At 37.4% G+C, this 22,362-nt stretch overlaps 1 protein-coding gene across 3 annotated transcripts in view; it reads left to right on the forward strand.

Moving 5' to 3' along the window:
• The window catches only part of Gtdc1 (glycosyltransferase like domain containing 1), a 223,499-nt gene that overhangs the window by 159,489 nt on the left and 41,648 nt on the right, over positions 1-22,362 (forward strand). For 2 of the 3 annotated variants that reach the window (XR_007834550.1, XM_051184737.1), the window contains exon 4: positions 2,285-2,632. The exons of the other annotated variant lie outside the window; for it this stretch is intronic. Coding sequence is in view for 1 of the 2 variants with exons in the window: in XM_051184737.1 (XP_051040694.1) it covers positions 2,285-2,632 (348 nt within the window). In the remaining variant the exon portion in view is untranslated. The remainder of the gene's footprint in view (positions 1-2,284; positions 2,633-22,362) is intronic. 3 annotated transcript variants of the gene reach the window in all.

Genomic DNA, 22,362 nt, shown 5'->3' on the forward strand with positions numbered 1-22,362 from the left:
TCTATTTTCCTTTTGCTGGCATTCTTTATCTGCATAAACAAGTAGACTTATATTTCTGCTGCTTTCCAGATGTGTCTGAGGCTGAAAGCTACTTCTCTTACCATTTGTCCTTCTGTCCAGGAAGTTAAAGTTCTGTCACATCCACATACATACCCATTGTCGTCATCAGTGAGAGCTTACAATGCTCTTCATATTTTGAAATTATTTTTCAAGTAGAAAGTTTGTTTGTTCCTTTAAAACTTTGCACCTATGAGGTGGAATTACAATCTGTACCTGCCCAGACTTCTTACCATTTTAAATCAAAAATTGCCTTACTATTTTATTAAGGTACTTACAGATTTGGTCCATCCATTCTTTGTAATTTCTCTTTCTGTGCTGCCATCTGCTTAGTACTGGGAAGGAAGGAGTTCTGTCTAACTCGTTGATTTTTCTCTACCTGTTTGCAATCAGAATAGATATGAGGCTTCATAAAACAAGCATAGGCATCCCTGAAGATGTCTTTTCATTGTGTAATCTCTATGGTATGCTATAAAAAGACTCTTCAGCTCACTTACACTCCCCTATGCGTTCTAGCATTGCTTCTCAGGCCTGGCTTTATGCCCAGTTAACTCTCTTTCCCCATTCCATAAGATCTGTCCTCATCCCTCTTACACCTCTTTTGATTTTTTGTTTTTGAACACCTTTCACTGCATGGACTTCCTGCCAAGCTCTTCCCTGCATGGTGGCATATATGCACACATGTTTGTGATTTTAATTCTAATATCCACTTCTACTCACCTGGCTTGAAATAATGGACCTAAACTAATAGCTTCATGAAATAAGTCTCCCTATAACAACCTGGTGTCTAAGACAGTTTTGTTTTGTTTTGTTTTGTTTTCCTGTTTCTTTTTTCTTCAGCTTTTCAGGAAAGCCATTTATTATCTTTTAAAAACCACTCCTTCCTAATAAACCCTGCCATTCATCACATATGTTGTAATTTTTTTTCTCTGTTTTACAAGACTTTCCTGTCTTCAGAATCCTTCTTGACTTATCAAGTGTCCCCAAGGAAATAGCCCTACGTCCTTGTGCCTTACCCACTTATCCTTCTGCCTTTCACTCATAAACCCTCATCTCTGCAGGGTTTCTACCTACTCTACCCTACAGAGACTCTGTGAGCATTAGCAGCCATCAACATGGGACAGGTCAAAGTTCTGAGCCATCATCCTTCAAGGCTTTTGTGCCTTTACTCTCCCAAAATAACTTTCTCCACTTATGTTCTTTATTCTATGTCCAGGAGGGTTCTTCCCCACCTGCCTCATAAATACTTATTCACTGCCCCCCCAATTCAGTAAGAGGCCTAGAGAGTCCAGGCACCTGGCCCAGCCTACTCCTCCAGACCTGCATCCAGAACTAGGTCATGTGCTATTTCCAGATGAGGCCCTCTTCCTACACGTGTTTTCTACTACCTCCTCAATACAGGATTTGCCTGCCTTGCAAAATGTTTCAATAAAGCTCTCTTTGAGCCTATTTTTATTCCTCGGTTTCAAAAGTATAGAAATATAGTTCAAAAATATAGGCCAGTTGGTTGTCCACTTACCCCTCTCCCACTCTTACCTACCCATGGTTTGGTCCCTATAGATGGATAAATCCTTGAGGTTAAATCTTATAATGCTGTAGCTGGTTCCTTGATTTTAGGTTATATTGGGATTTTTTTTTTTTTAAGGATTTTGTTTTATTTGGGTTCTTTGCAAATCAGCAGCACATTTAACTCTGTTTTACAATAGCATTGTAGGAAAATATAGAAATGAAAATTACACAGAGAGTAAAACATACTTCAGGAAATACCAGCCAGGTCAATTTAATAGAAAGTATATATAGGTTCCCAGGAATAAAAAGCAGCCACATGAACAGAAATAGCAAGAGTTAACCAAGGAAGTTTCAAACATTGTTAGTGAATGATGAGAAATGTTCTAAGCCAAGGAATGACTAGGAAACACAAAATGGGAATCCAGGAAGACAAATGAGTGACAGATGATAAACTACATCTATAGTCTTGTGATCTATAGTATGTGCCACACCCGTTTGCTTTGGAGACTATTCAAAGACAGTTTTGACCAACTTCAAATCTTTGAGCTTTCTCTTAGTGACTAATACTTGTTGCACTTTCCTGAGAACTTTTGTCATAACATCTTTATTTTTTCTCAGTTTTGTATGTCGTCACTTTGTCCTTATAGGAAGGTAAGGAACTAATTTTACTTTTTTTTTTTTTCAACAAAAACCATATTGCATTCCCTTTTTGTAACAGATTCATGCCCAAGCACAAAATAGCCCACTTAAGGAGGATGCTCAGCCTTAATGGAGATGGTGTTGCAGCCCTGTCTGTGATACTTCCTTCCCAACCAGAGAAGAAGGATTCTAAGAAGTTCTTGGAGAATTTTAAATCAAAGTCTGAGGAACACCCTGGCCTTGATGCTGGACAAGAAACCCCAGACAACCCATCAATCCAGAAATCAGGCTTGGAGAAGTCCAGCCTGTCAGAAGATAACTCAAGCTCTCTTCCTGGGAGCAAAAATCTAGCTCTTAGTCCCAGCAGCCTTTTCTGTGGAGCTGATGATCAGCAAAGACCGCTGCACATCACGTGGCCCCATAGGTGGTAAGTCAAGACATACCAGTTTACTGTTTTACAAAATGGGTTTTGATGATGGACTTTCTAATATGCTGTCTTGTAGCTTTAGAAAAAGGTCACTTGAATTTGCATTTACAGTTTCCTATTAGTACAGTACCAAGGCAGCACCACCCGTAACTGTACATTAATTGCTATATTTTTACTTTATATGTGAATTATAAATAACATTTGCAATAATTTGTTCAACTAGTAATAGCAGCCAGACACATTTAGAAAATCAAATCTTATACAAGAAGTTTCAAAGTAGAGAAATCAAATGCCATTATACAGAGAGTGGCAAGTATTAATCCAGATTTAATTCACATATGGACATCAGTTAACTACATCACTCTTAAAACAATAATTCCCATGTTTTACTCTTACTTTGACCAGTGTCAACTGGACAGCTTCATTTTATTTGTCATGGCTTATTTGTACATGTGTTAGTGCATGTAAAGCTGTCTACCTTCTGCCAAATGCCTTTGTATTATGCTAGACAAACGGTCCGACTGAATTTCTTCTCATCACATGGAAGTCAATGCAGCATATAATCCCACCAAATATAAACTCATAAACCTAGCCCTGGCTTCTATAAATTAGGATTTAAGGAGGTAAAATGTCCTGATAATCTTCTGGTATTAGGCATGAATATTTTAATCTAGTTTTTATTCCTTCCAGTTAGTTTAATCTGCATGTGGCCTGATTAGAGTTGCTTCCCCTACAGATTATGGCCTCTTTATTGCAGCAATGCTGGGCTGATCATTAGGTCCGATTGAGAGCAACTGTTTGCAGGTGAAGTAATAAGCACACACACCGGCAGGAAAGCGCCTTTGCCCAGGATTTGCCTCCAAGCACATTAAAACTCCACAAGCTCTCCCAGTTGATCTGCAGCATCTGGTACCTAAAGGGATTTTGTCTTTGATTCTAAATGCATGAACCTGAAATTTAGAGGCTAAGCGTTGTTATGAGATACAGTTTGGGGCTTGTTTGTTCACCAACACCCTTCCAGCCTCATGTTGTACTCAGAATGTCACAAGACTCAGTATTCTTTCATGTGATTTGAGGTGCAGTGGGCCGGGTGAAATGAGCCCTATTTAAAGGTAAAATACTCATTCTCATTTACCGTCTTCTGAAAACCTCTCTTATTCCATTAAGCTTTGCTTCTCTCTCAGTGAATAGTTATTGCAAGAAAGTCAATTCTAAAAAGTTTTGTTCTAGATTTTCATAAAAACATTAAATAATTTGGAAACTGTGGGTACAAAACAACAAACAACAATGCAGAGGCAGATTGAGAACCATGTTATTCAATACTTTGCACAAAATTAGACAGAGCTATGTTAATAAAATTAACAATATTAAATTGAATAATTCCTTCTCTTCCTTTGTATATTTTTGCTTTAATTTAATTTAATTGCCTAAAGTTAGTTGCTTAAAGAGATGCAGCATGATGTTTGTGCACATTCTTATTGTTAAAGCTAAATTATTTTTAATTTGGAGAAGAGGGGAAAAAAGCCGCATCAGCAAGAGTAAATGCCAAAATATAAAAGTAACACATTCATCCTTACGGGTAATATAGTAGAACATTGGAAACTTGGAGGTTGCCAGACACATAGCTAACATTAGGGCTAATTTTGAAAATCTAGCGTGCAGTCAATTTTACTGATGCCTGGGGACATACAAGGTAGAAGCTGACAAGAGAACTAATTTTGTTTGGGTTATTTACTGCTATGCATCATCCACGGGTTCCCGCCTGACACACAGCTATATGAAGGGGATATTATCACACACTAAAAATTTATGTTGACATTCGATATTTGTTCAATATGTCAGCAGTATTACTTTCATAATCAAAAGAGTAAGAAAAAGAAAAAAGAAAAGCACTTTATGCTCATATAGATATATCTTTTTAATAACAGTCTATAAGGTTAATATAGTTTACCTTTGAGAGTATACAATGAAAACAAGCAGGGTTAGGAGGGGAAATGACAGAAAGCATCAACCCGAGCTGTTTGTTTGCCATTACCTACGCGAGCCATGTCAGCTCTCTGGCCCGCGTCTGATAGCTATTTGTTGTACAGAGAGCACAGCATAAAAAAAATATCAAACTCTTAATACTATTGTGTGCCCATAACCATCTGTCACTGCTAGCCTGGAGATGAGAGGAAGATTAGGAGGAATAAACACTGAGCCGCCGAGCATTGGTAAAGCCTTCGGGCAAAAAACTCTTGTGGGGACATCAAAGACATTCTAATTCCGAGGCAGTCAAGGATTACAGTGTGTAACCTGTGCTGACAACAGATAAATGACTGGCAATATTGTGCCAGAGCTGTTGGGTCCTGCATGGAGTACTGATGATGATGATGATGATGTTATCTTGCAGAATGGACTCTGCTGGGATAATTTTATGATAAAACACTTTTTTCAAATGCCACTGGGTCTAGGCAGACATTTACTAGCTACAGGGGTAGCAATCAGTTTCTTCAAAATTTACTGTTCTAAGCCCATTAGAGTTCCAGCACAGCAAGAGTCTTCAATGAAAAGCTAAAATGCCTATGTTTTCTTTAGGAGAATATATGCAAATGTTAGGAGCTGAATTCCTACCCTTTAGTGGTAGGTGCTTTATCATCTGATTTATGTAAATTTGCTCATAAAAATCCAGTTTATTTTTAATTGGTGAATATGAATTAGAAAATTAAGACTCTGGTTCAGCATTCATCCCCAGCTTCAAGCACACATTCATTTAGACTTCCAGTTGTATGGCTGGAAATCCCATCATTGACCTATCACTATGAATTGTGTTCTGAGGGAAAGCAAGATTTCACTGGAAATGAGCAGGCCTGTCTGGGTCTCTCATGCAGCCCTATTCGTTCACAATTCCACACTTAGGCTAACTGTGCCCTTGTCTGCACCTGAGCCACTTTTACTCCTGGGTTTCTCCTGAGTAGCTGTGGGAAGCTCTGTTGTCTGTTGCATTTTTGGTTGGCCATGCACATTTTCCAGAGATGTGTTTCAGTACAGAATTTACAGAAAGGAGAAATGGACAGGGGAGATAGCACTGTCCTAAGATCTGTCATAAGAAATCTGTCATGAAATCATGCAGTTGGAATAGCTACCTGGAAATGAAATGATGGTGATCTCATTGTGTTTCTTCCATAAATGGTCTCAAACGAGGTGTTAGCCTCTAACATATCTTGTATGATGTCAACCAAATGTAGAACTTCCTTAGTAGAATATGTATCTAACATATCTTGTATGTTGTCAACCAAATGTAGAACTTCCTTGGTAGAATATATATCAAAATCAAAAGTGACATTTTTAGAAGATACATTCTGGCTTTGTATCTGTTATTAAAATGTCTGCAAGGTTTGCCCCTCTTTGGTCTTTCTGAATTGAGATTGTCAAAGATTATAGTGTACAACCTGTGCTGACAGTAGATAAATAACTGACAGTATTTTAGCAGTTTCTGGGCTCTCTGCAGACCAATTTGATTTTGTCTTTCTACCCAGTCTTTAATGTCTGGTTATAAACATCTGTAGCACAGTGCAGCTAATGTAAATGGCTTAGAGAGATCTGTGAAAAATGCTGTGTTTGGCAATGCTAGTTTTCTTTTCTTTTTTTTTTTTCCCCAAATAATACAGCATCATACCAGGTTTCAACCTGTATGCAAATATTTCTGTATCATAATGGGCACAGACATACTGCTAGATGGAGAGTCAAAACAAGTTTAGAATATAGTGAAAGCTCACACTTGTCCAGGCCCCTGTTCTCTAACTCACACTCTTAAAATTAGCGGGCTGGTGAGATGGTTCAGGGGTGAAAGCTTTTACACAGGAAGCCTGGCCACCCAAGGGCTCTCCCCAAAACCCATGAAAATGTGCAAAGAGAACCACTTCCATAGGGTTGTTCTCTGTCCTCTATACATGCATGTGCTTGCAGTCACTCAAGTACACACACACACACACACACACACACACACACACACACACACACATAACAAAGTTTTATAAAACTGGTAAGACACCAAAGGCTTTTGTTTAGATTATACCTAGAAGTATTTACTGGTTTCGTCCTGAAAACTAAGGACAAATCTGTAAATTACATTGTCTTTTTATTTTCTTTTTCCTGGCCTTGAATTTACAGGGATCCAATTTCCTCTGCCTCCTCAGTGCTAGGGTTAAGGCATACCCAACTCATATTGCCATTTTAAATAACAAGAACACATTGACAAGCACATGCTAACATAAGTCATGTTCCATGAAAAATAAAGTTTCCAAAATAAAAGATACTGGTGAAGAGTGACATGAAGTCACTGTGTCTCTGTGGTGGTTGCAGTGTGTCGTTTGGATGGAAGACCATGAAGAAAACCCTGCCTTGTGAAGGTGTCACTTTAAAAGGAGTGTCATAAGGGACATATATATATATATATATATATATATATATATATATGTCTATGCTCTTCTTTCATGCTATATCAAAACTTGACAGGAAAGTTAAAGCTGAGTTGCACTGTGTCATCTAGAGCTACCACAGTGCATTGTCTATTGTCTGTTCCTTGCAGACTGAACAGATTTTTCTGGCGTTGTGTATGTATAGGTCACATGGAAAACAGAGGCTTATTGGAATAATGTGGGTCTGTGGCACGTTGACATGATCCATCATGTGATTTTGAGATGTCACTATGAATCTCATAAGAAACATGCTTGAGGTTTAGAAAACTGTTGGGCTCATAGGGTAGGCACAGTTTCATCAGAATTCTATTGGTCATCTAAAACCTTGAATTTATGATTAAAAAACATATATACAAGTTATTTTCTTTAAAGTGAGTTTCACATTGTTTGTATTTGAAAATATTTGCCATACTCAAGTCCGATTAGCAGTGGTGTATCTAGCATTCATTCAAGTAAACTCTGTTTCCTCAAGAAAGCAACTATTTTATCTAAGTCAGCATTCATACAAATATTCTTCCTAAAGATAATCATTACTATATCTTAATTTTCATGGAAGTTCTTTCATATACATTTCCAATTGGATCACAGAAAATACTAAAAAATATTTATTAAAAAAGATTCAATAAGCAATATGAACAATTTTTATTATTTCCCCAAGCACATTCTTAAATTAAGCAAATGTGTTTTCTTTTGTTTTGTTTCCTTTTGCTGCAAAGGCAGATGGTGAAAACTAGGATACCACTAATTCAGTGTGCTTCCGCTGTCCTGAATTGTGCTCAGGCACAGCCGCTTTTATTGCATAAGAGCACGTGTCACACAGTAAAAAAAAAGTCAAATTATATCTTAAGATTATTGTCAAAAATATCTTGATTTTAAAAAGTCCTTGAAAGAGAAAGCACTCTTAGGATTCACAAACTGTCATTGCAAACCACTGTGTGATCAGCGCCACTAGCCATTAGAATTGCTTGATTTTTCATTCTTGTGAACTAAACTTTCTGGCTCTGAATTTTAAGATATTGCATTATATTTTATTTTAATCTAATTACAATTTTTGTCTTAGCAGTTGACAGCAAATAAGTCTTTGTCACATATGAGAAAACTCAGACCAAACAGAATTTACCTCCGGGTGAATTAAGTGGTTAGGAAACCATAAGTTAGATAGCTGTGATTTAAAAAAAAAAAAAAAAAAAAAAAAAAAAAAAAACTCTTGAGTATCCCATAAGTCTAAGTCGGTGTTTTCTGGTTGAGAAAGAAAAGTTGGGGTGGGTGTGTTAAGGAGCTTGAAATTATTAGAGTGGTTAAAGTTAAACATTTCTCAATTGGGCCACTGAGGTAGCTTAGCAGTTAAGGGGTCTTGCCGCCAAACGTGATTACCCAAGTTCCATCCCCAGAGCCCACATGGTAGAAAGAAAGATCCAACTCCCACACGTTATCTTCTGACCTCCGCATTTGCACCAGGATTTGGGAACACATGCACAAACACATAAAAATGATAAACGTTAAATTTTTTTAAAGTTCCCCCATTATCTTTTCATTTGGACTGTAGGATAACTGTCAGAGTGTTTCACTCCAAGTATATTGATTTTCAAGGTCTATCTGGCATTTGCAGAAATTTCCATTAAATAGTGAACAGTTGACTCATTCCAAGTTGATTATAATTAAGGGTATGATTTTAGAAAGGACAAATCTTAGCCATCAGGGTTTGAAATGTACTTACGTGACTAACTAAGTAAACATTAACCCTATCTAACATAGAAAGGATTGGCATCCATATCTTTACTGGCTTTGATGACCCCTAACTAAAATTATTGATGCAAAAATAGAAACCTATCCATTAATACTTGGTAGTAAAATAAGTTACTCTGTTTTATTTCTTGACTGAAGTTTAAAACCCAACTTTACAAACCAAGTTAATGCTTACCTCTGAAAGGACATATGTATGTTAGATGGCTGAAGGAGGACTTGCCTTGGTTTCTTATCACCAAAACAACTGGGGCGAGAAGGGTTTCATTTTTTTATTTTTTGTTGTTTGTTTGTTTGTTTGTTTTCTTTTGTTTTCTGGTCTTTGCTTTAGAAAATTCTTGCAGGTCTGTGCAGATGCCATACTCTCCTTTCATAAGAGTCAGAAGCCCAAGTGCTGGAATTCAGAAATAAGCATCCTGTGTTCAGTTTCAGTGTTAAATAGAAATCTCTTCCCAAATGAAAAATGACCCTCAAAGAATACTAATTCTGGGGACAATTTTCATGTGGGGGCCGTATGCTCTCTGGCACACTTGGCTACAGCCTTTTTCTGCATTTGAGTGGAAGCTGCTTTCTTCCAACCTCTAAACAGAGGTGATTCCACAGATTCTCTCTAGTGCCCTCAGCTATTCTCAGAGCTTGGCGATGGCAACCTGTTTTGTGTTTATCAATCAGCTGATCATAGCTCACATGAAGGTCTGAGCTGATTATAGCCATTCCCAAATCAGTAAATTTTGTTAAGATTTATCTTTTTCCTAGGTTTTTTTTGGGGGGGGCTTTGTTTATTTGTTTGACCTATGCATAAAGAATTTCAAATTTGCAGCATTTAAAAAAAAAAAAACACAAAAAGGTCTCTCAAGAAATTTTATTAGACTTGAACACAGATACTAACATAAAACTACTGTATAGTAGTATATCAACTAATAATTTGGCACTGCTAGATAATCCTATGATGCTCTGTTATAAGGTATAGCACATAAGTGGTAGGAAATAGAACTAAAATACATGCCCAAAAATTAAGCCCCACCCAATTCCCATATATAATTCCTACTATCTATTATAGTCTGTTTCCTAGTTGTTTCGCAGAAGACATAATGTATAAACAAAGTTGATACAATTCAAGTTTGTCATTGCTTTATTTACACTTGATGTCAGCATAAACAACTTATACCTGTCATCATTATTATTTTGGTATTGCTATCATTAGAGGAACATTAACTAATGTTCCTGTTCCCCTTTCCTTGCTTAATGTAGTTAAAAAAGTTGTCTGCACTTAACTCATTTCATAGACATATAGTTACTGCAAAGATATTTGAATTTGACATGCTATGACAGACACAGAACTACAGAAGACAGTGCCTCCCTTTGCCTCTCCCTATATCTCCTGTTGTTCAGATGAGGAGTGGAGGAGTAAATAAATGGCTCACAGGTGTGTGGGGGTGGGTAGCTGGATAGGTATGCTTCCTTTCTAATAGCAATCTGTGAATTTCCTTGACTATGAGATGGTTCCATGACTGTGTACATTGTACAGTTCCATATACCCATACAGACAAACATGGAATGGTACTTCACTCTTTGTACATGCCACCTCACCACGTGCATCGTGTTTTAAATAATGTTCTTTATGTTAAGTGCCAAGGCCCTCTGGGGTAGAGACATAGACTTTGAAATGAATGTGAGGTTGTTTCAATAGCATAAACCCAGAGTGAATGATGTGGGAAGACATAGTCAAAATGATTTGATAGTGATGGTGATAACATTTAGACTCACTAGTTGGAATCAACTATCACCTGCTCAGGCAGTTGGGAAGAAGGACTATCACAAGTGGAGGTGGCTGTGGGATCAGCATTGCTCTCAGAAGGCATGTGGTTTCCTGGTCCAGTTATCATAGATATTGTAAATAAAAGTCCTTCATGAGTTTGTTAAAATTTGAACCACTTATTGTAACAGAAGGATACTAACACTTGGGAAGAGAGTCTCAAAATGCTTAAAAACCAAAGTAACTTCACCATTGTCACTGTAGAATGCCTTCTACCTACTTCTTCACCATAATCCAGGTGCTATTACTAGAAACATCCACTAAAATCACTTTTTAGATTCCTACTAAAATCCAAGTAAATGGGATCTTGGGCCTTTTATGTTATAGAAACTGAGGCTCAGTGGCCAGTCTTTTTCCTTACTCATTTACACTGAAGATTTCCCAGGTATATTATTAAAAGTTATTTAAGGTATCCCCCCAACCCCCGTATCATCTTTGTTGGCTGTGCAACTAATTAGCTATTTCAGTGCTATTCATTTTAGCATCATTTTTTTTTTTTTTTTTTTTTTTTGGTTAAACAAAAGAAGAAAATTCACACAGAAAGGCAGATGTGAGAGTTTTGCTTGGTTAGGGAGTGCCTCACAGTGCCCATCTCTTGTTGAAGGAAATGGTGTGTCACAATGTTCTTCAAAAGCTTCTTTCTATGCTGTCCTTTTTCATTAATTTAGATATGTTTCTAAGATGATGAATGATGTTACTTCTAATTATGGTTACATGCAGTTAATTTCCTTCCTTTTTTCCTATGCTTGGAGTGAAAGGCAGTTTCCTCCCAATGAGTGCAGGAGTGCACTGGTTACTAGAGGGGAGGATCCTGATGGAGCTGATCTTCCTGTTGCCTTAGCAACACATTTATTTATCAGGGGTTGAAATGACATGAGTTAATATAGCGCATACCTGCTGATCGGCAAACTCCCCTATTTCAGCTGCAGTTGACAATTAAGTCCTGGACAGCTACAGCCAGGGGTTAATGTTCCTCATTAGGAGAACTGGGTCATTACTGGGAAATCAAGGCAGTTAAGGCAGCATGGGTAAAATACAAAATTCAGCATCTAGAAGAGTGAGGCTCTTTTATGTTAATTAACCTTATATTCCTAGGTTTAAAAAAAATCTTACATGAGCATGTCAGTGGATCAATTAATTGAAAAAGAGCTAGTATACTTTACCCTGAGTTGTCTTCATTTCCTTTGCAAGGATTTTATTATTTTATGGGAAATTCTTATGTCTATATGATGAGTAAAAAGGGTATTAAAATTAAGAAGGGAATCATCATGGAAATCAGTTTTTCCACAAGGGAATGAGCAAATAAAAGCCTTGGAAATGAAAATAAATAAGCTTTGCTAATACCTCACCTAAGAAGCCACATGTAAGTCTGTAAGATCTGGAGTGTTTAGAGGGACTTCTCTTCTTTATTAAGCAGTTACATAGTTATTTGACCTTCAGAAACAGAAACTTTGGGGAAGTGATTCTGCTGATTTGAAACATTCCTCTTGAAGAAAGCTGAGTGGCAGTTAAAATAGTAGCATTTTATTTCATAATTGACTTTTTAAAATAGGAGCAAAATGAGATACACTGGTTGGAAATTTTTATTAAACTGTGGGAGTGGGTGTGTTTCCACTTGATATGTTCATAAATAACGTATCAAGACCCTTCTTAAAGCTTTATTTTCTTATTTCTTTAAAGAGCCTTTATGTTGAAAGTGGGATGTTTTACAGAGCAGAAAAAGATTTATGGTGTAGAATACTGTTCCATCTTCATTATTCTGCTGCCTTCACTGAAGCCTCCTCTTGCCAGCTCCTTCTCCTCTAAGACTTGAACATGGACAAAAGCAAAAGGGTCCTCGCTAGTCTTTGTTTTCTAAAGTGCTAGCATCCTCAGTGCTAAAAACCACATACTATAAATTCTTTTTAAGGTAAAAAAAAAAAAAACATTGATTGAGCCTTACAGACTTGATGTAGAATTCTACTGTGGTTCTTGGGATTATTTTTTACCTGTCAAAAGTTATTTTCTTCTTACAGTAAAATCTTCAGATATTTCCTTAGGAAACAGTACTCAGTACACCCCTGTTGGTGTTGCATACACTGTCACTTATCCTTGGACTGGCATGCAATGTTAGTATTGCATACATTGTTGCTCAACCTCGGGTTGGCATACCATGGTACCTCTAAACAGCACCCTGAATGCTGCTTCTTTTAAAATAATGTACCCGAGATTAGCTGTAATCTTCACAGCTGGGACAAGTCCTTGGTTTCAGCAAGAGTATCTCCAGAGAGCAGCTCTAGAATGAAAACACAAAAGGAAGACTATAGATATTACCCAAACTCCTGTCTTTCTTTCTTTCTTGGGAAAGACTGTTGAACCATATTTTCTGGCTTCTATTTGATGTGACTCCCTAATTGAATCTTAGCATTTAATCAGAAACGATGAAGCTACTTCCAAGCCTAGAAACTACTTTAGGTGATCTCACTAGCATAATAATCATAGACAACAGATGTAGCCAGTATATGCTATGAAGATTTTGGCTGCAGTGGGCCAAGGAAGATGCTATTTAGCAAGGTGGGCATTGGGGAAGAATAGGTTTTAAAAGTTTCATTTGCACCGATTTAGTTAGAGCGATGTTTTCAGCCTGCAAATGAATATGTCCAGTAGCAAGTAGATTCTCAAATGTCATTTAGATGAGAGAAGTTAGGACTGAAGATGGCAACCTGGGAGTTATTAGTGGGATATGAACAATTTCTTTAGAGAATTTTTAAGATGCTACATTTTAAATTAAATTTTACCTTTCTAGTTATAAACATTGAAATTATCCTAAGTCTGTGGGTATGGTCACTATCCTAGCTCTAGTTGTGATTGTCATCAGCATCATGCCTGAAGACAGGTTATCCACTTGCTAACTTCAGTTTTTGGTTTTGTTGTTGTTGTTGTTGTTTGTTTGTTTGTTTTTCTTTAGAGGAGGTGGATAATGTTGCCTGCGTTATAGGATTGAAGATGGTGTATGAAAATGAGCCATTACACACAGTTCTTGGACGGGGCAGAACCCCTATTAACCTGCATTAATTATTTTTTTTTTAAAATGAATTAAGCCAAGTACTTCAGTAGCTTACACAGGACTGTTGCTGCCCACTATCTCCTATTGGTTAAAATCCATTTTTCCTAACTTTCTAGAATAAGAAAAGAAATGATGCAGCTAAATAAAGTTATCTTTTTTTTTTTTTGTCTCTGTTTTCAGCCTACCAAAACAAGTACATACTGTGCAAAAAAAAAAAAAAAAAAAAAAAAAAATGGAATTAAACTACAGAACAAACACTTCTAAGTGACTGCCTTGTAAATGAAGTCTATAAAAGGCTACCAAATGTCGCTTCTCATTGTATGACTGTTAGGGTATTACTAAACCTGGATGGAAGGGTTTTTTTTTTTTTAACCTTTTTACATCAAGCACTCACACTGCAAATATCACAAATTATTTCCATTTTAACAAGATGGATTCTGTTAGCTTTTGAGTAATAATGGTGGTGCCTAGATAGCAAGAAAATAAATCATATGATTTAAAGATGGCTTGGTGGCCTGAAAAGACATAACTGAAGACACATACAGCCACTACCACAAGGAGCTCTCACTTAACCTAAGTTGGAATAATGTATTGGCCAGGATGTAAAGAAAAGGGTGGGAATGTGTACTGGCTAGTTTTATGTCAACTTGACACAAGCTAGAGTCATCAGAGAGGAGGGAACCTCAATTGAGAAAATGCTTTCATAAGATCCAGGGATAGGCATTCTCTTAATTAGTGGTTCATGGGGAAAGGCCCAGCCCATTGTTGGTGGTACCCCACCTGGGCTGGAGACTGGGTTCTATTAGAAAGCAGGCTGAGCAAGGCAGTTAACAGCACCCCTCCATGGCCCCTGAATCAGCTCCTGCCTCCATGTTCTTGCTGTGAGTTCCTGCCCTGACATTTGATGATGAACAGTGATATGGGAGTATAACCCTTTCCTCCCCAAGTTGCTTTGGTCACTGTGTTTCATCACAACAATAGAGCATTGACTAAGACAGGATGTATATTCTATACTGTGGTAGCAATGTAAACTAGTATGGCCATTATGGAAATCAGGCTGAAAGTTCCTCGCAAATTTAAACATAGAACTATAGTTTGATTCAACAATCCCATTACTGAGTGTGAGTCCAAAGAAAATCAAATTAGTCTATTTATGATGGCTAAGTTACGGAATTAACCTATCTGATGGATGGATTTTAAAAATGGAGTATTTTGTACATCATGGAATTTGGTGTCATATTTGTGACATCTTGGATAAACCTGAAGGATGGTATATTAAGGGAAGTAAGCCAGATACAGAAAAATGTATTTCATCATCCATTCACATGTAGACTCTAAAGAAGTGGTAGGTTCTAAACATGCCAATGTCATGAATTGTACTTACACCCTGAGAGAGCAGTTCCAGAGGACTAATAATGGAGGAAGCCACCCTGATTCTGGCAGCACCATCCCATAATGTAAGAAAGGGTCTGACCTGAATAAAAAGGAGGCCTGCCTTCACTTGTACTGTTTCTTGGTGCCCTGAGCTAAGCAGCCTACTCCACCAGCTTCCCACTGCTGGGAGATGCTGCTTTGCCTCAGGCCCATTGTGGGGCAAAATAACCCTTCCTCACTTTTCTCATGTGTGACGTATGCCGTAGCCCCTCATAAGCTGACTGATGGGTCGTTGAAGCATGGAGTAGAGAAGTAGATAACAGAGGGGATTGCATTCCAGCCAACCTGTCTCACACAAGATTTAGAATGCATGCTTGGTAAATTCAGTGTAGACATTCCATGCTCTTACCCAGTAGCTCTGAGGTACTACAGCCATGTATTGGACTTCAGCGTTACTGAATGATGTGTGTTTCACAGCCCATGTATGCAATTAAAGCATGCAGTGCTGGCTGTCAGCTGAAAACTGATTAGCAAAACACAAGAAAAAAATGTATAATTTTAACAGTAAAAAATATAGTTTCAAATGTATAACCTGGTAAAGGTATTTCCAGCCTATATACCTGATAATAATAAATGGTTTCATGTGTAACATGCTATGAATATGTCCTGTGACTGTCAAAGGCTTAGTGCCCAGTGTTGGGGGTACCAAAGAGCCCTGGGAGGTCCTTAGGTTGGTTCTCATGTGTACTGAAAGGGAATTATGAGACCTCAGGCCAAAAAGCTCTTTGTGCCTTGTGTGTGAATGGTTCTAGTACATATGTCTTGCTATTGCTACCCAGTAAATGGTTCAAAGTTTAGGCTTACTTGAGAGCCCAGAACTGTAAACTAATTTACTCTGTTCTTTGCTATAAGTTACTTGCCTCTGGTATTTTGTTTTAGTAAAATGAAGATAGTATTTTAATAGGATGTAATTTACCTAGTTGATGCTGGGTAGTGGTGGCATACACCTTTAATCCCAGCACCTGGGAGCCAGAGGAGGGGTGAATCTCTGTGAGTTCAAGGCCAGCTTGGTCTACACAGTAAATTCCAGGACATCCAGAGCTACACACAGAGAAACTCTGTCTCGAAAAATAAAAAAATACAAATAATTACCTAGTTCATATATACAATCAAATTATTGTATTTTAGAATATTTCATCTACTTGTATTTTAGAATACTTCATCAGCTCAGAATGAATCATATTGCCTTGTACTTTACCTGGTCCTAGAAAGTCATATATGCATGTAACTCTGTAGATTAACTTTCTCTGAAAATTATATATGAATTGTTTCATGTGTTTTTTAGTTTTGTTTTGTTTTTTAACCTATGATAGTGTTTTTGAGGCTCATTAGTGTCAGCTGATGAAGTGATTTTTGGCTCTCCTTTCTACTTGTGAAGTGATTTTGGCTATGTAGGTATCACCTATTACCATGTGCTAGACATTTCTACTATTTTGGAGTACTGAGTAATTCTCAAGAGAACATTTGCATAGAATTATTTGTGTGAATATTTTTTTATTATTATTCTGGAATAGATACATAGGCAGGAATGAGGCTAACTAGGTTAATAAATTTATGTTTCACTTTTTTTTTTTTAAACCTTGAACTCACATGTAGCAGAGGATTAACAGAAATGACCTTAAACATCTGAGCCTCATCTTTTGAGTGCTGGGGTTACAAGTGAGATACATCTCTACCCATTCCTTTTGTTTGTTTGTTTAAAGAATATGCAAGTCCCTTTTAAGAACAGTACCTATCAGCCAAGTCTTCCCTTTAAGATTCATTCAGAAGGTAAAGAAGACTGGCTATTCTCAAGCCTCTCTTAAAGCCAGGCCTTTTATTAAGTTCTGCACAGTCAACTTTTTGTTCGACACTGTTATTGGAATGAAATTCAGTCTGGGCATAAAAATCTCCTTGCTCTCTGCCAATCAGAAATGAGGTATTCATTCATAGGAATCCTCATAAAGAAGGAAAAATCTATCGTTTTGAAGGACTTAATATAGGAAATATATACCAAGTAGTATCTAGGCAACTGCCAGGAACTCAGTGATGGAAGGAGCCAACTGCCCATGGAATAAGGTAGAGATAGGAAGCCTTCATAGATTTCCAGCATTGTTCTCTTCACTAAAATAAAGCCCTGGAAAAGATATCCCTCTTCCTTTTCTAGCTTCTGAAGGGTGGGAACATCCCCTCCTTCCGCCTTGTCAATCACTATCTCATTGTAGTAATTGTCACAGTAATCCATGGCTACTCTTGCTAGAGCTTACAACCCAAATTTCTATGTTGAATTTATACACTCCTTGGATTGGTAATTATAGACCCATATACATTATTTCTTTGCTTGCTTTCCCCTCTTGCACTTTACACCCTCCCTTATCCATAGCTCCATAAACATCTTTAAAAGTTGCTTTCTGTGAGGCACTGTTGATGCCAAACTAAAGTATTGGGTTTTTGGGTTTTTTTTTTTTTTTCTGTTGTTCTTTAAGGGAATTTTGCCAAATATAATGGTCTAAGATAAGACTGCATCTCGTTTACAAGTTAATTAATTCATCGGTCTTTTCCTCTGTGACCACTTAGAAGATTTTTTGTCTTTTTCTTTATTATTCACCTTTACTCTGATACATGTAGGAGCAGACCAACCGTGAGCCTTCATTCCTTCTTGCTTACTTGTTTCCTCTTTCCTTCATTCCTTGGTCCTTCCTACCTTGCTGACTTCTTCCTTCCTTCTTTGCTTTTTCCTTCCTGCCTTGTTTACTTGTTTCTGCCACCCTCCCTTCCCATCTCACATGGAACATGTCTGACTTCTTACATCTTAGTGCTTCTGTCTTTATCAATCCTGGAACTTATTTTACACTGCATCTTCAGAAATTCCCTCTGTCTCCTTTTGCCTTCTTCCCCAAAGGACTCTAGATTTTTCTCTTTCTCATTGCTTCATGATCCTTAACCTTTCTCATCCATAACTCTGTGTTGTGCCTTCTGTATTTACTCTCTCAGATTTGCTATTGATTATGCTCTTTAACTAATTTCTGTTATTTTATTTCCCCAAATTGTTTTACTTCCACTTTAAAACTGTTCAGTCATTTTTAGTATTTCTTTAGTTGATATCTTTTTCTCTTCAAACACTGGCCAAGTATGCTTTTAGGTTTCATATTTGATAATCCCAGTATCAGAAACTTATGAGTTTACTGTCATTTTCTCACAACACCTGGCATGATTTTGATATTTCTCCTTGTGCTTTATATTGAAAAGCTTTATTTTTATTATTTTTAATTATGTCTGGGCATGTATGTCTGTATGTGAATATATGCTCATGAGTACAGGTACTCATGGAGGCCAGAGATTGGATTCCCCTGGAGCTGGAGTACAGATAGTTTTGAGCTGCACAAATTGAATGCTGGGGACTGAGCTCAGATCCCGTTGAAAAGCAACAAGTGCTCTTAACTGTGACACACTTATGCTTTTGATATTTGATGACATGGGATAATCTGAGTTCTACCTGACGTGTGTCTTCATTTCTCAGAGGGTTTCTCAAATGCTAATGGAGCATCTGCCTTTGCACTAAATTCTTACCTGAGGTTATTTGTTAGTCTGGCCACTCAGTGGACTAATATGAGGTAGGGAAGTTACAGGACTATTTTCCTAAGCTGTGGCATCCATCCTTCAATCATGGCTTCCATGCACTCTAGTCCTTCCATCCTGCTATTCACACACATGCTAACAACTAATAGGTCTTACTAATAGATGTTTTAGACAGATAAAGATTACAGGGACTGTGGGGGAGAACCAGACCTTGTGACACAAGCCTGTAATCCCAGCTAATTGAAGAGCTAAGAATGGATATAACTAGAAAAGATCATATTGAGCGAGGTAACCCAGATCCAGAAAGACAAATATCAGACATTCTCTCTCAACAGAGGTTCTTAGCTCCCATTCTCATACATATCCTGGAGCCACTGCAAAAACAAAGAAAGTAAATGGGGTTCGTTGCTGGGGTAGGGGAGCAATACAGGGGGAATAGCAGGATATAAGTGATCTGATCAGGGAAATAGGAAAAAAATGGGGCTCCGTAGGAAGGAAAAGGTAGATAAAGAAGACCGAAGGAATAAAGTAAAATAACAGTAAAACTGTCTGTAAAAAAAAATAAGAAGAAATATAAAATCTAGTAAGTTATTATTAACTCCCTGTAAAAACATGATACACAGAAGCCTGTGTATAGATACACAAATACATTTTAAATTAAATTTTCTCATCTGAGTTATTAATGCTTCCTCCAAAAGGCAAAGACCACCTAACAAAAACACCATACCAGACGTGAGAAACCCTCTTTTGAGTTGTTGGTCAGGTATGTCAAAAACACACTCAAAACATACAAGTGATTACTATTGCCCCTGGTTACCATCTGAAGTGGAAGGTATGTTCTTATTGTTGAAGATACCATGCACTTCTGACACAGAGCTCAGCAGCCCGAGTTGAATCTTTCCTGAAGCCTCCTCCCTAAGAACTAGCATTCATGGTATTACAAGGTGCCATTCAAGCTTTCAAAAGAGGGAAACAACAAATAGCCTTACCCAACTATATGCCTATGAACAAGAACAGAGACAATCAATATGGTGCAATAATCCTCAGGCTACAGTAGTAGCATGTATGCCTTGGCAGTAACCAATGACTCTCTAATTAGATAAAAGAACTATTTACCAAAGGGAAATTATGCCTGGTACTAGAAACCTAGCCAACTCCCAAGTACTGAAAAAGTCATGGATCTTGGACAGTCATTACTTTACTAAACCAGCACAATACCTAATTACATTCTGAATATTTGTCCTTATATCCATAGATAAGGATATTCTTCGCCTCTTGTTAAGGAAACTTCTCTTTGCAATAGAAGACCATTACAGAAAACCTCAACCAATCAAAAAGAAGAATTTGGAGTCAAGTCTTAAGGGTTACATCTACAAAACACTCCTGCACCTGAGGTTCAGGAGACATTGCAGAAGAGGGGATAGAAAGATTCTAAGAGCCAGAGGACCAGGGACTTTGTGCTGAGGTTTTATCTCCTAGTAATGTCAGAAGCTTCACCCATAAGAATCTCTAAATATGAACTGAACAAGTACAGTAGTAGCCACACCAAAGTGGATGATGGAAAACCCTAAAGGCCTCCACCCTACACAGAGAACTAGAGGCAACCAAGAAATGCTGAGAGTAGGAGAAATAGTCTTCCTAGGAAAGAGCATACTGACTGATTCTCCAGTATCAAAGATCAATCATGAAAACATACATACAAGTAACATTATACAGACTGAGAAGGTGATGTTAGTAATGTATATGTATATTTGCATGCATTTACACATTTGAAAAATAAAGGCTGTTAGTTTCAGAGATATCTAGGAGGGGAATAAAATATAGGAGATTTGGGAGGGAAGAAAGAGAAGGAGGAAATGATGTGATTATATTACAATCTCAAAAATAAAAGAAATTAAAAAATAAAATTAAAAAAATGAGGACTGCAATTTCAAGGACAGCTGAGTAATTTAGTGAAGTCCAGTCTCAATTCTAAAAGGTAAAGAAATATCTGAGCTGTAGTTTAGTGGCCAAATGATTGCCCAGAATGAGCAAGATTCTAAGTTTAAGCTCAGCACCACCATCACCATCACCTGCCCAAAATTGAAAACATTGTAACTGATTAAGAGACAATTACAGAATATTAAATGAATACAAAGTAAGAAAAATATCTCAAATTCTGACTTGCACTGGGGAAAGATAAATTGGTAAAGATGTCTTAAGTAAGTTAAGAGTCAGAGCAAGCATTTTTATCCTGCAGTGACTATTGCTAAGTATATACTTTAGAACTATATTCTGGTAATACTTCTTTTCAAATATGTTTGCTTTTGTAATTCAGCATCAATTCATGTTAAATGAATTTGAACTATAGTGCTAACTGCAAAGAACCCAAAACCATTCTCTACTTCAGTTATTTACAATTTCAACATAGATTTACAAGAAGTCACCATTTCCTGTGCCCACGTACGCCATATTGTAATGTCTATACAGACTGTGTGTCTGGACTGCCTGCTGTGAATGCAGGTCTGTCCCATGTATCACTGGGAAAAATGCTTACACCTCTAAGCTTGTTTCTTCTATAAAGAGAAAAAAATGACCACCTACCTCAGTAGCTGTTGTAAAGATGATGGTTTCCTCTACCCATTGTTCTTGTGATGTTCTTTTTTCAAGAATTCATATAAGTTCTGTATAAGTTTCTGCTGCCATTGTAACTTGTACTTCTCTATACTCACTTAAGGGTGCTTAAGAGCATTGTGGAGATGTGGAGATGATTTATTCTCAGTGAACATTTAAACCCATATTACTATGCTTGGCTCTTAGTGATGGCCTTCCAGTGTTGGTGTCTACATAGTTAATTCTCATTTTGCCAGTGTTGTGTGTAGGGGCTCCTTGGCTTACTGTTGCACTATGCAGGCCATGCTGGCTCTGTCCAGTAATTTCTTGGGGATTATATAATTTGGTTCATTTCTAATATCCTTGGGACTCATGAAGCAGCAAGCTTGCTGTCAGACCTCTCTGACCCAAGCTATTTATTCTCCTCAATCATTGCCATGATATGCTGACCACAAGGGTGTCTGCAAAGCAGTTGCTGCCCTGGGTTCCAGTAGTGAAGGATGAGTACTTTGCCATCAGTGTTCATTTGATGTGTTTATTGGTGCTCCATGAATCTCTAAGAACGTCTCTATTTACACACCCTCCATCCGCAGCCAAGAGCCTGTTTTGATGTCTGTCTTTTGTGGCTTAGGTGGTAAGAACAGTGTTAAAGAAACCGTACCTTGTATTATTCTCCAAATGTGTTTTTAGACTTCAGTATCAGAAGTCAAGACTTAAATGTATTCTCTTGGCATATCTATCAAATAATCTCATCTAAGGGAAGAGGCTATAGAATGTCCTTACTGCTATTTCTGGCAGGCAGAGTGCATCTGAAAAGTACAGAGTACCAATTGGGGTGGAACTTAAATTCATTGATTAGTACTTCCTCTTTTCATTATTTATTCTATATTTTCTCCTTGCCTATAATGCTTTGTATATCCATTGTAACTACATTTTGTATACAATATATTTGAGTTGAGAAAAGGAAAAGAACATGGCTAATACTTCTAATACCCTTCTACATGTGTGTCAGTGTGGCTTCTTTTTTTTTCACCTACTTCAGAGAACTCTAAGATTATTTCAATACAAATTAAATGGAACC

The sequence above is a fragment of the Phodopus roborovskii genome, unplaced genomic scaffold (genome assembly GCF_943737965.1).
Source record: "Phodopus roborovskii unplaced genomic scaffold, PHOROB, whole genome shotgun sequence".
Lineage (NCBI taxonomy): Eukaryota > Metazoa > Chordata > Mammalia > Rodentia > Cricetidae > Phodopus > Phodopus roborovskii.